The 14,774-nt window shown below is 38.6% G+C and overlaps 1 protein-coding gene across 1 annotated transcript in view; it reads right to left on the reverse strand.

The window, feature by feature from the left end:
- Positions 1-14,774, reverse strand: part of EXOC4 (exocyst complex component 4) — a 399,783-nt gene that overhangs the window by 238,108 nt on the left and 146,901 nt on the right. The window contains exon 10 of the mRNA XM_083183327.1: positions 5,689-5,782. Coding sequence (XP_083039453.1) covers positions 5,689-5,782 — 94 coding nt within the window. The remainder of the gene's footprint in view (positions 1-5,688; positions 5,783-14,774) is intronic.

Consider the following 14,774-nt stretch of genomic DNA (forward strand, 5'->3'; position numbering starts at 1 on the left):
AATAATAAAAAGAAAATTGGTACAGTCTAGTATATTTTTGGATCAACTCTTTACCTATTCAAGAGCTATTGTCCCCTCTGACTCACTGTAGTTCTGCAAGAGCTGTGGGCCAATTGTAACATGCTGTCAGATTTTACACACAAAAGGACAAAGTCGATTTACAAAACCAGATCTTGACTGATCAGATGTTGCACCTTTTATGACAGCCTGTCTAAGACTAATGTATTGCATATTAGTTTACTTTTTTTTCCTAGGTAGGAGGAGAGATTTTAAGGTGCTGTCATCAAGAATATACAGTCTATCTTAACATTTTAGACATTGTCACCCTTCATCAGATACAAGTTGTCAAAAGAATGTCAGCTAGAATAAGACGCTAACGTGGCGATCTGCAAAAACCTTGGCTCTATACAATTCGCACATGGTCTAAATAAATTGTATTTTAGTAAATTAAAAATCACATCCAAAAACTCAGTTTGGTAAACCCATTGAGTGACAACATCTGAGAGATGTGCAAAATATCTGCTAAAAATACCAGCATCGCTCACATTGGGTTATATAAATTTAAATAAAAAATGTTGTGTAAAAAAAAAAGGTAAACATTACAGCTCATTATGATGAATAAAATAGATTGCTTGGCAATTTTCACACCTATTTTGACAAATTCACTTGGTATAATAGATACATTATAATAGATAATGTATATGAAAGGATTGAAATATTATATGTACTGTATGTGGACATTGCAGCCACAATTGTAATATAGTTGGGAGCAAAAGTTGATTTATGGCATCTTAACATTTTGGCTATGAACGATGTGTTCTCTTTAGACCACCGGTCTCTGCAATAAGTCTATTGGACACAAAGCATGATGCATCAATATACAGTATCTATAGATCTATTACCCACCGGCTGTGCTACCGAGCCGACACACAGACCTATCTGTGATACACACCTACAAACAATATATCATCAGTGTGTACCCCGCTAAAAAAGGACAACATAAGAAACAGTTGCCATTATTAACCGCACTCACACACAAACAGCTAACTATAAACGTCATAAAATGCACAGACGTCAAAAACAATGTGATTACACAAATAAAAAGGGCAGATTAAAAATGTATATTACCCACAAACAACAAAGTCATTTAGGTCTTGTATGAAATGAAATGTTCATTTTGTCTTGTTGCTAATTACTGATTGACACTAATAAGATGTGGCTGGTATTTGTACATGCATCTTCACAATGCAAAATGTACTATAGAAAGTTCACAGCCTGTTAGCTTATCTGCCAGTCTTAACCACTGGCTAGTCCAGATCACTAACTCCGATGCTATTATGTAGACATCTGTAATGCTATGTAAAACATATGTGCCAACATTAGCATCCTCCAGAGTGGAAAATTACTGGAGCATTCTTAGAAGAAATACTAGGATAGCCCTTACTATGCAATTTTCTACTGCAACTCAAAGCAGTAAGAGCAACATACAGTTGCAAACAAAGTTTCCCCAAAGCAATTAATTTTATAGTATGGCAATTTACCATGCAGTGATGAAGAAGAAGAAAAATCTGTACTATGAATTAACAGGTTTCATTCTATAGAACTCCTGTAAGTCATGATATACTTTCATCCACTGTCTGCTTCCTAATATTAATATGCAGAGAATGAGTGAATGATTAAATCCAGTAGCATTACATACAATACTAAAGCAGCGCCTCTCAAACTGTGGGTCCTGACCCCAAAGTGGGTCCCGACCTTCTCTGCATGAGGTCGTGACTAGGGATGCCAATCCTGGGGCATTTTTACAATCCAGGAATTCATGATTGAAACATTCCTGGAATCCCAGGATTGGCTTCTGTAATAAAAAAAAAGTGACAGACCGCCCCACATATTTACCTGCATAGCCAGGCGGTGCGTCAGGGAGCCTGGCGGGGGTGGGGCAGGGAGCCTGGCAGGGGGGCGGCAGGGAGCCTGGCAGGCGGAACGCTGGGATCAGTGTCGGGGAAGCTACATGGTGGTTGTGCCTTGGGGAAAGCTGAGGGGCTGGCACAGCGTGATCTGTGACTAGGTCATGCAGCTCAGCGCCAAGGACGGGAGAAGTTGGGCAGTGTCTGGTCTCAGGTGCTGCCTGGCATATGGGCTATGCGTGGAAACTGCAATCCCTGGATTGAAATCCCAACCATTTTGGAGCCAAATCCCAGGACCCCATCGATCCCAGATTTGGCCCCCCTAGTGGCAACTCCATGTTGCTGACCATCAGGCTAAAGACTTTTCTAACATACAAGGCGTCTGAAATATCTGTTGAATTATCTGTTGTTTTAAACTCCTCACATCATTTAGTGCCTCCACAATGCTGCTGTGTATGTGGAGGGGTGAAATGCTCAGGTAGCTGTGGCTGCTGTAGAGAGCACATGATTTAGTATAATTGTATATTTTAAAAAACTGCGTATTTAAACAAATAATTTTTGTGGCAGTTTTAAAAAAATACATAAATTAAGCACAGGCAGTGGCCTCCGTAGGAGAGGGCGGGCCATACCCAGGTGTCACCCACCGAGGGGTGACACCAAAGTGCTAACTACGTCGCCATGGAAAGGAGCTGCACTATATTATTATTTACAGCACCCGCATCCCAGTAGTGAGAAATAAGGGGGTCTGGGCCACAAAGCCTTGCCCTCTACCCGCAAAGCCATGCCCTGATGACCTTTGGTGCACAATCAAGCCCTCCACATTGGATGTCACCTTAGGTAGGGATGGCAAGACCTAATGAAGTTATGGTTCTCTCCACTGTAAATTACATTTGGATGCTTGGAGCAACTATTATCATAATCATCATTGCTTAATTATAAGGTGCTAAAAGGGTTCAGAAGTGCACTACAAGAGGAGAAAACTGCAATAAATGTAAGTATAAAACACAGACAGTATATATAGTCACATACATAATTAAGGCAAATATACGGCATACTAACTGCTAACAGTGGTGTCGCAACAAGGATGAGTGCTGACGGGGGTGTCACTAAAATGTTGATTCCTGCTTCCTGTTACAAAAGTCGGTAGATACATTATTAACATTACATTCAGCACCTGGGTCGTCACAGTGCAGGAATAGAAGCTGCAAATACTGTAGGTTGTTTCCAGGAGGAGCCCGCATCTCCAGGAAAACACGGGTTGGGCCCCTCCACATAGCCACACCTCTTTTTTTATATAGACACACCTATGGCACAGATGTGGATTCTCTCCCTCCACACTGGGTGTCACTCAAGTGACACTGCTGCCTGCTCATACAAGATTAGAATCTATAGACTGTTTCTGTAGGTCTAGTGCAGTTGAACTTCATGTACAGCCCTGTTTAAGCATAATTGTCCAACTGTTTCTGGCGAGGAGCCAAATACAATTTTAACCACCGCAATCTACATTTTGTTATGGCAGCATAAAAAGTGTAGCAATTGCATTTGATTATCACATGTAGATAATAATTTTTTAATAAGCAGTTATTACGTAATTAACTTACTTTCAGGCAGTCTGGTATAAAATACCTAATAGACCGTATTATTTATTATTACTAGGCATCAAATTTGGTCTACATCATAGAGGGGTTATACAATCCTTACCAATGTTTCCGATAGTGGGAAAATCTGCACATTTCGGTCAAATTTACAACCTATTTAACCCAAGTGCCAATTTGTCAACTGTTGGAAATATGGACACCATCAGAAAACCTGTGAATGACTTATCAATCCACATGTTTCAGTTAAAAAAAAAAAGCATCAGTTTGCTACTATTTCCCCCAATGCTGATTTGGTTTTAAGTAAGATCGAACCTGCTGTGGAAAAGTCTGCAGAAAATGGCCGTATTAATTAGGATTTTTTGGCTAGTAAAAAAAATGGACAACATTGAATACCCCCCATAGTGTCCTCAATTATTGTACTAAGAGCAACTACTGTCTTCTGGAGAAAAATAAAATGATATTTTATTTGTATGAATTCCATCATAGCAGCTCTACATAGCAAACACAATTGTTTAACATATTTAGGGAACATATAAAATATAGTAAAGAATCTATACAAGGACAACTAAGCTCATAAATTACAAATATCATCTATAAACTGAATGATAAAACCAGCAGTAAAGCATCACCCTGACAAATGCCAGATACCTTATAATATTGCCAGTAAAGTGACAATACTCTTATGGGGTCTGCATTTGAAGGTGTTCCGCCTGGCGTTCCCATTCTGCTCTTCCATGTAGGAAAGCAACTTCTACAGTCATACCAAAATGGTATTAGTGAGCACAATGATGGATGTGAAACATAGGAGGGTATCCAATGCTGGCCGATATTTCCAGTACTTGAAAATATCGGCCAGCACCTATTCAACCCCAACGCGCCCCCTACCCCTGCAGATTCGGCTCTTTGAAAAAACAAATCTGCATTCGAATTTGCAAATTAGCGTCTGTTTTTCAGAAAGAAAACTTAAAAGATGGAATGCGAAATCCATCTATTCTGCACAAAAATGGTGGATATTTACACAGATTTGAAACTTCAGGAACCACTTAATACCCCTTATAGTGTTCATTCCATCCTTTTACATGGAAGATTTACAGATGTATGTAATAGTGTTCATTGTAGCACTTTGCAACTTCCTGGTAAAAGCCTTCCTCCTTCCTGCCTAGAGTTTAATCTTTAATTTGTTGTTTCCACCACAGTCTGGTTTGATTGTCATCACTGAGATAAGTGAGATATAAACCAGACTGTGCTGGAAGCACCACAGCAGACAGTGACACCCCAGGCAGGTAGGAGGAACTGCAAGGACTTCACAAGGTGCAGGGTGCTAGAATTGAACACATTACATATTGTTTATCTGTAAATCTTCCATGTAAAAACTAAAACTCTGCAATAAACAAAACTTAAATAGCAGTGAGCATCAAGCCAGGTAGGGTCCTAACATTACGACTGAATCTCAAATAATTAAGCAACTGAATGCCAAATCTACGCCTTTGCGCATCTTCCTCATACTTCTATGAGACTGCACATATCTAGTAAACATTACATACAAGAAACAGAAGAGATTTCACTGTAACTCTGGGCACATTTTCATCTCCCTGCAGGTTTACTTTATTGACAGCAATAGTATTTTAGTAGTTCAGGGGTTAAAGAAAACCATGGGTGGGAAAAAAAAAAGTAATCAAGGAATTCAGAGAAAAGTTAGCGACCTGCTTCAGGAGCTCTCCGCACCTTAGAGTGAGTTGGTGACTGTCATATTGTTCAAAATCAGGAGAAATTAAATTTAATTTCACCTTTCCAGTTCAACCTCTGACCATGCTCTGACTCCATCACATCAAAATAGAAGCTTAATCATTTCTCTCTCTCTTGTTCCCTCTTTCCCGCTCTGTACTGACCTCAAAAGCACCAGCAGCATGCTTCAGCTAAATTGTCCACTGAAAATGTGTTGTTCAGATCAATATGAAAATTCACAGCACGGTATATACAGTGAGAAATGGGTCACCAGCATGACACTTAAAGCTAAACCTAGGTTATAAGCCATCAAGCTATATTAGAGTGCCGTGTACAGTTCATCTCATATGTAGAGCTATTCCTATAACCAGAGTAATCTAAAACAATAGCAGCCTCTTGCAGCATGTGGCCTGACCACTTATAATCCACAAGTAAAAATATACAGGTAACCAGCTTACCTTAGCAAAGGATGGAATATGATGGTGATGTTCCTCGCTCCGGGTTTGCAGACAAACCTTGCCCCTCCTCCAATTAAATTTTCATCATGCCCACCTAAAAAATATAAACAAAAGATTATTGAAAAGATTTGAATAAAAAGAATGAAAAGGAAAACAGAAGAATGTTTACATAGTTTCATACCTTTTGTTTCTCATACAGACAATGTGACTGAGGACTACAGCTGTATTTTGCCATTTGCCTACCTACAAAGTTCTACACTATGTTTTATAGTATTCAACAGTGGAATCAAAACTATCATGTTTTAATACTGTATACTAGTAAGCCCGCTTTAAAGCAAATGCTTCGAAGGCTAGTCTGCTACCTTGTACAAACACTTGCCTTGTGCATGTGAGAGAGAGAGAAGAAAGAAGAAGCTTCGCTCACTGCCAACGGGACTCATGGACACTAGACATATATATATATTATATATATAGATTATATTCACATCCTAATAATATATAGATTCTCTAAATTGTGACATCATCTGCAGTGCCATACTATCCAGAGCAATGTGCACCTACAGTCTAAAAGGTACCATCCAGAGCGCTGTGCAAGTACAGTTTAAAGGTACCATCCAGAGCGCTGTGCAAGTACAGTCTAATGGTACCATCCAGAGCAATGTGCAAGTACAGTCTAATGGTACCATCCAGAGCGCTGTGCAAGTACAGTCTAATGGTACCATCCAGAGCACTGTGTAAGTACAGTCTAGTGTTACCATCCAGAGCAATGTACAAAGTACAGTCTAGTGGTACCATCCAGAGCGCTGTCCTGTAAGGACCTGTAATGTTTACCATACAGCATACAGTATAGGATATATAAGGCCAGATGTATCAAGATTCAAAAAGTGATAAAATGGAGAGTGATAAACAGCCAGCCAATCAGCTCCCATCTGACATTTTTCAAACCCAGACTCTAACATGTCAGTTACAAGCTGATTGGCTGGCGGTTTAGCACTCTCCATTTTATCACTTTTTGAAGCTTGGTACATCTGGCCCATAATCTTTTTTTACACAACATTTTAAAATTGATGTTGGAACTCAAAGGGTTAAACCTTTAACTATACGATTGCATACTATTTCAAATACCTCACCTTCCTTGCAGTAATGTTCTTTGTTTTATTCCTTACAATGGTTGTACTGTGGATCTGCTAACTTTCTAAAATAAAACCCTGCCAAAGACATGCTTTATCTAATCCCAAGTGAAGCAAGAGGAGATAAGTTACGAGGCGCAATTTACAGAATTGATTATATACGACATACAAAAAAAATGACTACAGCCCAAATATTCGTATATTGACTGCTTGTCAGCTGGAATCCATTGCCCCTAAGTAATTATGGCTGCTGCAGCTCACACAGTTATTAGGTATCTTCAGAATTTGCGCACATTTCAACTGGATAATTTAAATGCAAATGAGGAGTGGAATGCTCAAACAAAATCTGTACTTTGCTCCCAAGGTGAAGGCAATTTTCAATTTCAATTCCTGCATCAAGGAAAATTAATATTTTGGAAAGATACATATTTGAAGTGTTGTATAAAGTGCAGATTTCAAATAAAAACATGTTTTATTGCATTGTACAGCCACTCCATAATTTTCATGCTAAATAGCTTTATTATTTTAAGTATTCTCTTCTGTTGATCAGATCGCAAAAAAAAGGTGCAATTTGGAGCCATACAATTTAACATTATTTTCCAGATTTAAGGCTTGATATAAATCAAGCCGAACCGCAGGAAAAACAAGCAAACATGTCCCAACGGCTACAAAATATTTTTTAACAAAAATATAAATAAATAAAATAATTTTTCTCTACAGCACCAGAAAAAGCATACTGCAAATTCCGTACTCTCAAAAGTGACATATCCATAATGACAGGTGGTAACATCTCAATAACAAAAGATTATTTATGACTCACAAGTATTTGTAGTGCATCAGGAATCTGTGTGTTAAAGGGAATACTTTCATTGAAATATTTATGCTATGCACATCAGTGTACTAAAATTGCCTACCCTACCAGAATGCCTAGAGCATGGGTCTTCAACCTGTGGCCCTCCACATGTTGTGAAACTACATGGTCTAACATGCATTGCCACATTTTTTCCTATAAGAGCATGCCAAAAAACCTCAGGGCATGCTGGGACATGTAGTTCCACAACATCTGGAGGGCCACAGGTTGAAGACCTGTGGCCTAGAGACTATTGGGGATCGCCAAGATTTCTAATTGGGTAGCAAAACTAATGGCTGTGCAACTCCCTCCACACAATTGCAGTGTGCTGCAACATGAGAAGACCACAGTGATAACTATTACATCCATCAGAGCAATTATACCCCAGCATTATTTTATATATCTAAAGGCCCCCATACATTCGGACAAGTCGGACCTGATTTCCCTAGCAGCTCATGGGAGGGATCACATACAATTAAGCAAATGTGATAAATCGCATGTGATTTAACATAAGTAATACTCCTGGGAGCTGCAGATGGAGGGAGCAAGGCAGAGGGAATGCCGAGGGAGCTGGGCTGCAGGAGAATAAAATAAATAAATAAATAAATACAAATGAATGGACAGCCACTGATTAGCTGAGTGAGAACTCTCAGCCGATCAGCAGTTGCCTATTAATTTGTATAGTTTTTTTTTTTAATTAGCCCGACATCCCCCCAACATACTCAATCCGACCGGCTCTCGGAGTCCCCACTGCACCTAGTGAGATACATGTTCGGAGCTAAAATGCACTCACAATGTGCCGCTGATGGCTGCACATAAGATTTAACTTATGTGAAGCAGGTCCAACCTTTGGCACAGGTCAGACACGCACGTGACCATGCATCGGACCGAAGGAGAATATCAAACACTTCCGATTTGGGCCCATTTTTCGATCCGGTGAAATTGACCAAGTGTATGGACACCTTTAGTCAATCCATTCATCCTGCAAGTATCTGTAAAGTCAAGGACACTTACATTTTATAAAGTTCAAAGCTTACATAAAAAATGTAAAAAGCTTAAAACTTACATTTTCCATGTTGGAATGATATTTTTAACCTTTCTCATTTATTTGTAACTTTTGAAAACTGAATTGCTACCTATATGCCATATATTGTTTTTTTGAATGCAAGGTGTATAAAATATTCGCTTTAGGCTAATTGTCCCCTTACAGTCCAGAGTGAGTCTGATTGTGACCATACAAAAATCCTTGGTACTTCTATTTGGCTGAGTGGCTTCTGAGTGGCTGATGCGGGCAGCACACGGGCGGTAGAGGCAGCTGGGACATCGCTGCCGTTTAAACAGGCGCATTTTCTTATGAAGAAAATATTGGGGAGAAATCTGATGAGGAGTGTTTGCACCTGGGAGGAATACTAAACATAGTAAGCTCAATAAACAGTGGTGGGACACCACTGAAAATGGTACTGATATAAGTGTGGGGTGCTGTTGTGTCCATTTGTGGTGGAGGGAGAACCAATTCACTTGGAATACTGCACTAGGAGGCGCTTTTCTCACCTTTTATATTTCTAGATTGTTAAAAAAGGTTTCCAAGAACAGAAACCAACAGGAGAGGAGCCCGGGAAGCAAGGGATTGTGCAATTGAGAGTGAACATGGGACTGTGATTCAGAACTATTTGGAGACTGTAAATAGGATAAGTTAGCGCTAGTACCACCAAGTATGTATGTGTGTAATATATATATATATATATATATATATATATATATATATATATATATATATATATATATATATGTGTGTGTCCCGCAGAGAGACTTAGGTGCTCTTCAGTCCCGCTAGGGAAATGTACAGCAAGGAGAACGCTTAAGTCACTCTAAGGTTTTTAAACTGCACGGCGGCAGTAATCAAATGAAGCAACAAACACAAGTATAGTGCAAATCGACGTTTCGGGCGGGTAGCCCTTTATCAAGACATGATATATATACACATACCACAAAGAGTCCATCTAGGATCTTGTGCTAGAGATCCTAGTGTTGTTGGTATGTACCCATTATTTTAAAATAATTTTTATTAATATCTTTTGGAATCAGACTAAGTAAATCAGACTAAGTATTATCCTTTCTGTACCATTGCCAGTTAATACCCCTCATGAAGTCACGTTGACGAAACACGTTGGTTGTCTATCAATAAACGACAAAATTTTACAAAGGACATCTCCAGTTTTATTGAATATATATCCAGAGATTGGACAAGAGAATTGGAATTACTAATGTTTTACTCATTATACACTGTTGTTCTGGGAGATTCTTAATTACAGTGCACTCCAATACCTTGTCTTGTTTGTATCCACTTTGTTCGTCCCTCACTAACAGGAGGGAACCATTGGAGTTGCTGCTAAGCATTAGCCCAAAACAGAGACCACATCCATATGTGCGCATATATATTCCTACAGGCTGTAGGAACCTGATTTTAAATGCATTTAAAATACTGGAGAGTGCGTCCTTTTTTTCTATATCTATCTATCTATACACACACATATACACACACACACATACATATGTAAAAGGAATATCACAGCATAGTTCCAAAATTGGAATAAGGTTTAATTGTAATCATGCAGAACACTGGTTATATGGACTTTTTCCTGACAAAAGTAGTTTGCAGACACATGTATCGTATGCATACACCGAGGAGAGTTTCATAGGTAATAATCAAGGTTGCAAAAAACTTGCAATGTTCCATAAATGAGAAAAATACAGAGGCATACACAAAAGATTTCATCAACTACTGTAGGTCTATGAAAAACAATGCTGATCAACTTTCACATGCTTAACAAGGTATCACAGAAGTATCATAGTCACTTTACTTTGATGCTGGCACAGAACATGTAACCATCGTTGGTGTTATGACCTTCCATGAAGAAACTCTTCATCTCTAAGCAATATAAGGCTGATAATGGCTGATGCTTTGATTACAGTTCAGGATCAAAGAACTGAAGCTCAGCGCTTTTTAGTGTCACTGTACATCGCTTCTGAGAACAACTGTGTTGCCCATTTTAAAACTAGCCTGTCTGCTCTCAGATGTGTGGAGGCAACAGATCAAACAAAAAAAAATATTGGACAGAACAGGTTTTGCTAACCTTATTTCACCTTGTATTGTCATTTAAAAAATGATTTTCCTCAAGTATCAACTCTATCATAATATGCACATATTAGTTTGTATTTTTTTGTACATTTTAACTAACGTGGGAGTACAGAAAATTTAAAGAAATTATATGTGCATGCTTTCCTCATCTACAAAACTAAAGCTTTAGAAAATATTCATTCTCAAAAGGTCTAATATTACTGGTACAGTCCAACCTGATTAATAGTTACTGGTAAAATTGTCATTGTTTACACTAATGGGCCTTCAAAATGATTTTTGTCCATTAGTGTTCAGACTGTTTTTACCAAAGGGCCAGTGCTACCATTGGCAAACCTAGGGCACCAATTATTAGAAAGTTCTAAAACACAGGACACACTGGCCAGTTACATAAAAAACAGCTTCCTATGGTGGCTACTACTGTTCCATAATCAGCATTGTACTTGGATCTCCATACTCACAGACCGTGGCCCTTACGCCAGCCCTGTATTTTGTCTACATAAATGGATCATTCACAATACATACAGTAGTCTAGTGTTATATCTTGAAATAGTGCCACCTAAAGTCCAACATGATCAGTACGGTGCAGATCATTTGCTCTCCTCACATTCTCCATTATGATCGATTACACCAGTGACTTGGTGTTATACTTGACCCCACTCTCTGCTTTGATCTTTCTCACTAGGTGTTCCAGAATATCCTTTTAAACCAGGACACAGGTTCTTTTGTAGATTAAAATCAGGTGAAATACAGGCTGGAATTCAGACAGCCATAGAACATGTCTTTGTTAAAAGGGATAATATGGTAATCCTACTTATATCCAGTCTCTCTCCAAGTCCAGTTGCCTCCACCTTAGAATTATTGTGAGAATATGTATTTTTATTAAACTAAATGCTAACAAAATGGTTATCCACGCTCTCATCCCAACATGACTACTACAACCGGCTGCTATTTGACATGATCTTACTCATCTCTCACTGCTTCTCTCCATCTTAAATGCTATTGAAAAACTAATCTTCCTTTATCACTATGTTGTTTTAAAGAACCCAATTTAAATGTATCTTAATTACCAGCACAGCGCTTAAAACTGCTTTAGCTTCTATATCTAAACTCATTATCAAAATAGTTTCCATTTCACCATCTAAATCTCTCCAGAACCTTGGGTAAAATTTAATAGGATGAGAGATTCAGAAAGTGAGAGATTTGGTAAAAAAAAGCGGCAATAATTTAGACTGCAAAATCAAACTGGTTTTGCAGTGCAAATGAATACAGCTTTAAAAAAACCCCTGAAGATTTCTTACCAAATCTCTCATCCTATTAAATGTCACCCCTTGTCTCTAGTAACAACTTCTCACTTATGCCTGCAAGATTTCTCCAATTCTGCTAGACACTTCTAGAATTCCAAACCAAGCCCAAATGGATTCTTCCATACCCACCAAATCTTTAAATGCTTTCTGAAAACCAATTTAATTTATGAAGGCTTAGCCTACTGCTATACACTGCCCACACTATCGCACCCTAACTACTGTCCGAATTTCCACTCTGAACATCACTAGCTCCTCTTGTTTCAGCTGTATTTTCTCTAAGCTTTTCCAGTCGTAGGACGCTCCCTTCCTTAGGTTCTTATGTCTACATTAATTCACAAAGTTTTTTTATACACATTTTGTGTATATCTGCTTTTCCCTACCATCCACAGCTGCTGACGAAGGTAAGTTCTTATATACATATTATATAATAGGTATGCTAAAATATTTAAATGAAAAATAGTAACCAGTTACCTTCGTAGTGGCCCTGCTTTAAATAATAACCCCAGGCTCCTTCCTCATGTCAATGTAAAGAAGTGTTTGCCACACAGAAATGCAGTTGAAGCTGTTCAATGGGTAGTACGTAAACCAGGGAACACAGTTGTAATGATAATGGAGTAAAGAAGAGGTGGACATAATAAAAGCAGCAACAGGAGAACTGAACTTGCCAGTTGTATAAGGGAAACACTGTTTTGCAAGGTCAATTGCAAGGTCAAGATTGGGTGGAAGGAGACATAGCAAAATACTATAGGCAGTTGGCGTTTGGAAGAAAATAAGAAAGAGGAGAAAAATAGTGGGAGAGCATAGTTTGAGATATTTGTTTAGGATTAGTGAAATTAATGGTTATCTAAAGAAGTCTTACTAAGCACCAGTGGAAAGAGACCAGGGGTGAAACAGAAGCTGTGTGGTAGAGGGAGAGGGGAAGTTGGCAGGAATATGAGTAAGGGTCAGGATTTAAGGAGGGATGAGACAATTGCAGAGACTTTGTCCTTGGGTTTGGGCAATGAACTGTGGGTAGAGACAAATATCACTTGTACTTGTAATTCTTGTACTCTGGGAAACTTTAATACAGATAATCCTATTGCCCTATCTTGGATGCTTCTCACATCTCCTATACAGATTTGAAATACACTGAAAGAGCACATCACATACTATAAACCATTGTGTCCAACAATGTCTGGGTGTTGTAATAATGTAATGTGCATAACAGGACAGGTTATTTAAATATCCAAAATTCCTCACTTGATCTAATAGCATAAATGCAAAATGGCAGGATTCAATTACAGACAGGAAAAGGGTGGTAGCCATGTACGTTAAATGACCTGCTAACACGGGTTAACTCAAAGTTCCTGGAGTTATGGTTTAAGAGATTCTTGGCACCCGCAATCTTGGCATTTAATGCGGATTCCTGTTTGAGCCTCCACAGGCTGTTCGCAGGCTATAATTGAACAGTCCCAGCAGATCAATTAGCCTAGGGTAAGAAACTGCAGCTAACTGAATCTTGCCCATAATCTCAATGATCATGGCCCTTATTTTCCATACCCTCCTTCTGGTATATTTACTTGCCATTCATTATTCCTGCAGGATTCTTTGACACAGTGCCATGTAAAAGAAGAAGTCAATATACTAAGCGTAGGAGAGATAAACAGTGTTGGGGTCATTTTTTTTAAACACAGCCTGTGACATGGTAGTTGGAACCGGATTGGCTGGTACTTTAAGTCAACTTTATCACTCGCCAAGGCTTAGAACCTCATAAAGCATTGTTAATGGTTTCAGTTAACCAAATAAATTTGTTTTAGAACAAAACAGGAAACTAAAACCAGATATTAACAAGGTGTTGAATTAAGATATAAACAACATAAAGCTGCCATATTTGTGTATAACCTATGTTTATTTGTACCAGTAGGTTTGTAACACTTGGGTTATTATCATTAAGCTACACCTTGCTGGTATGTATTTGTTAACTCTGCTCCATTTAGTTTGAGAGAACAATATAAATGAAGTTTTATTGTACTAGAACGTGTCAGCGACATATTTACTTGCTGTAAAAGCTTTGAAATGGTTAACACAAGTATTGGATACTTTCAATGGATACAATTCATTTGAAACCCTTGTATACCAATACTTCACTTACTAATGCCTCAATATAATTACAGAACCATGCACCTTATATACACGGTATACAATACAGCAAAAACGTAACTGAATTTACTTATAAATTGCATTACTAATGGGGTCCCCTGACTAGTTAGATTTTGTTAAATAGTTCTTTTTGGAGTAGTATGTAAAAACTAATACTAAAGATTTCCTTTCCTTGATATAAATGGGTTACTGTTTGCAGCAAGACAAGATTGTATAATTTTGTATTAATAATTTCTGCAACAAAAGTTTATTTTGCCAAATTAGTATCTATCCTTGGCTGAAAAATTCCCTTTTTAACCCCTTCCCGACATTTGACGTACATTTACGTCATGGTCGGGAAGCACTTCCCGACACATGGCGTAAATGTACGTCATGGATTTAAACTGTCACCGCGTCTATAGACGCGGTGACAGTTTCAACATGTCTGCTGTCCCTGACAGCAGACATGTCCGTGCATGCCCAGGGGGGGCTGCGATGCCGCCCCCCTGTCGGCGATCGCTGTGATTGGCTGTTCAGTGTGAACA

The sequence above is a fragment of the Crinia signifera genome, chromosome 4 (assembly GCF_055691185.1).
Source record: "Crinia signifera chromosome 4, ASM5569118v1, whole genome shotgun sequence".
NCBI lineage: Eukaryota > Metazoa > Chordata > Amphibia > Anura > Myobatrachidae > Crinia > Crinia signifera.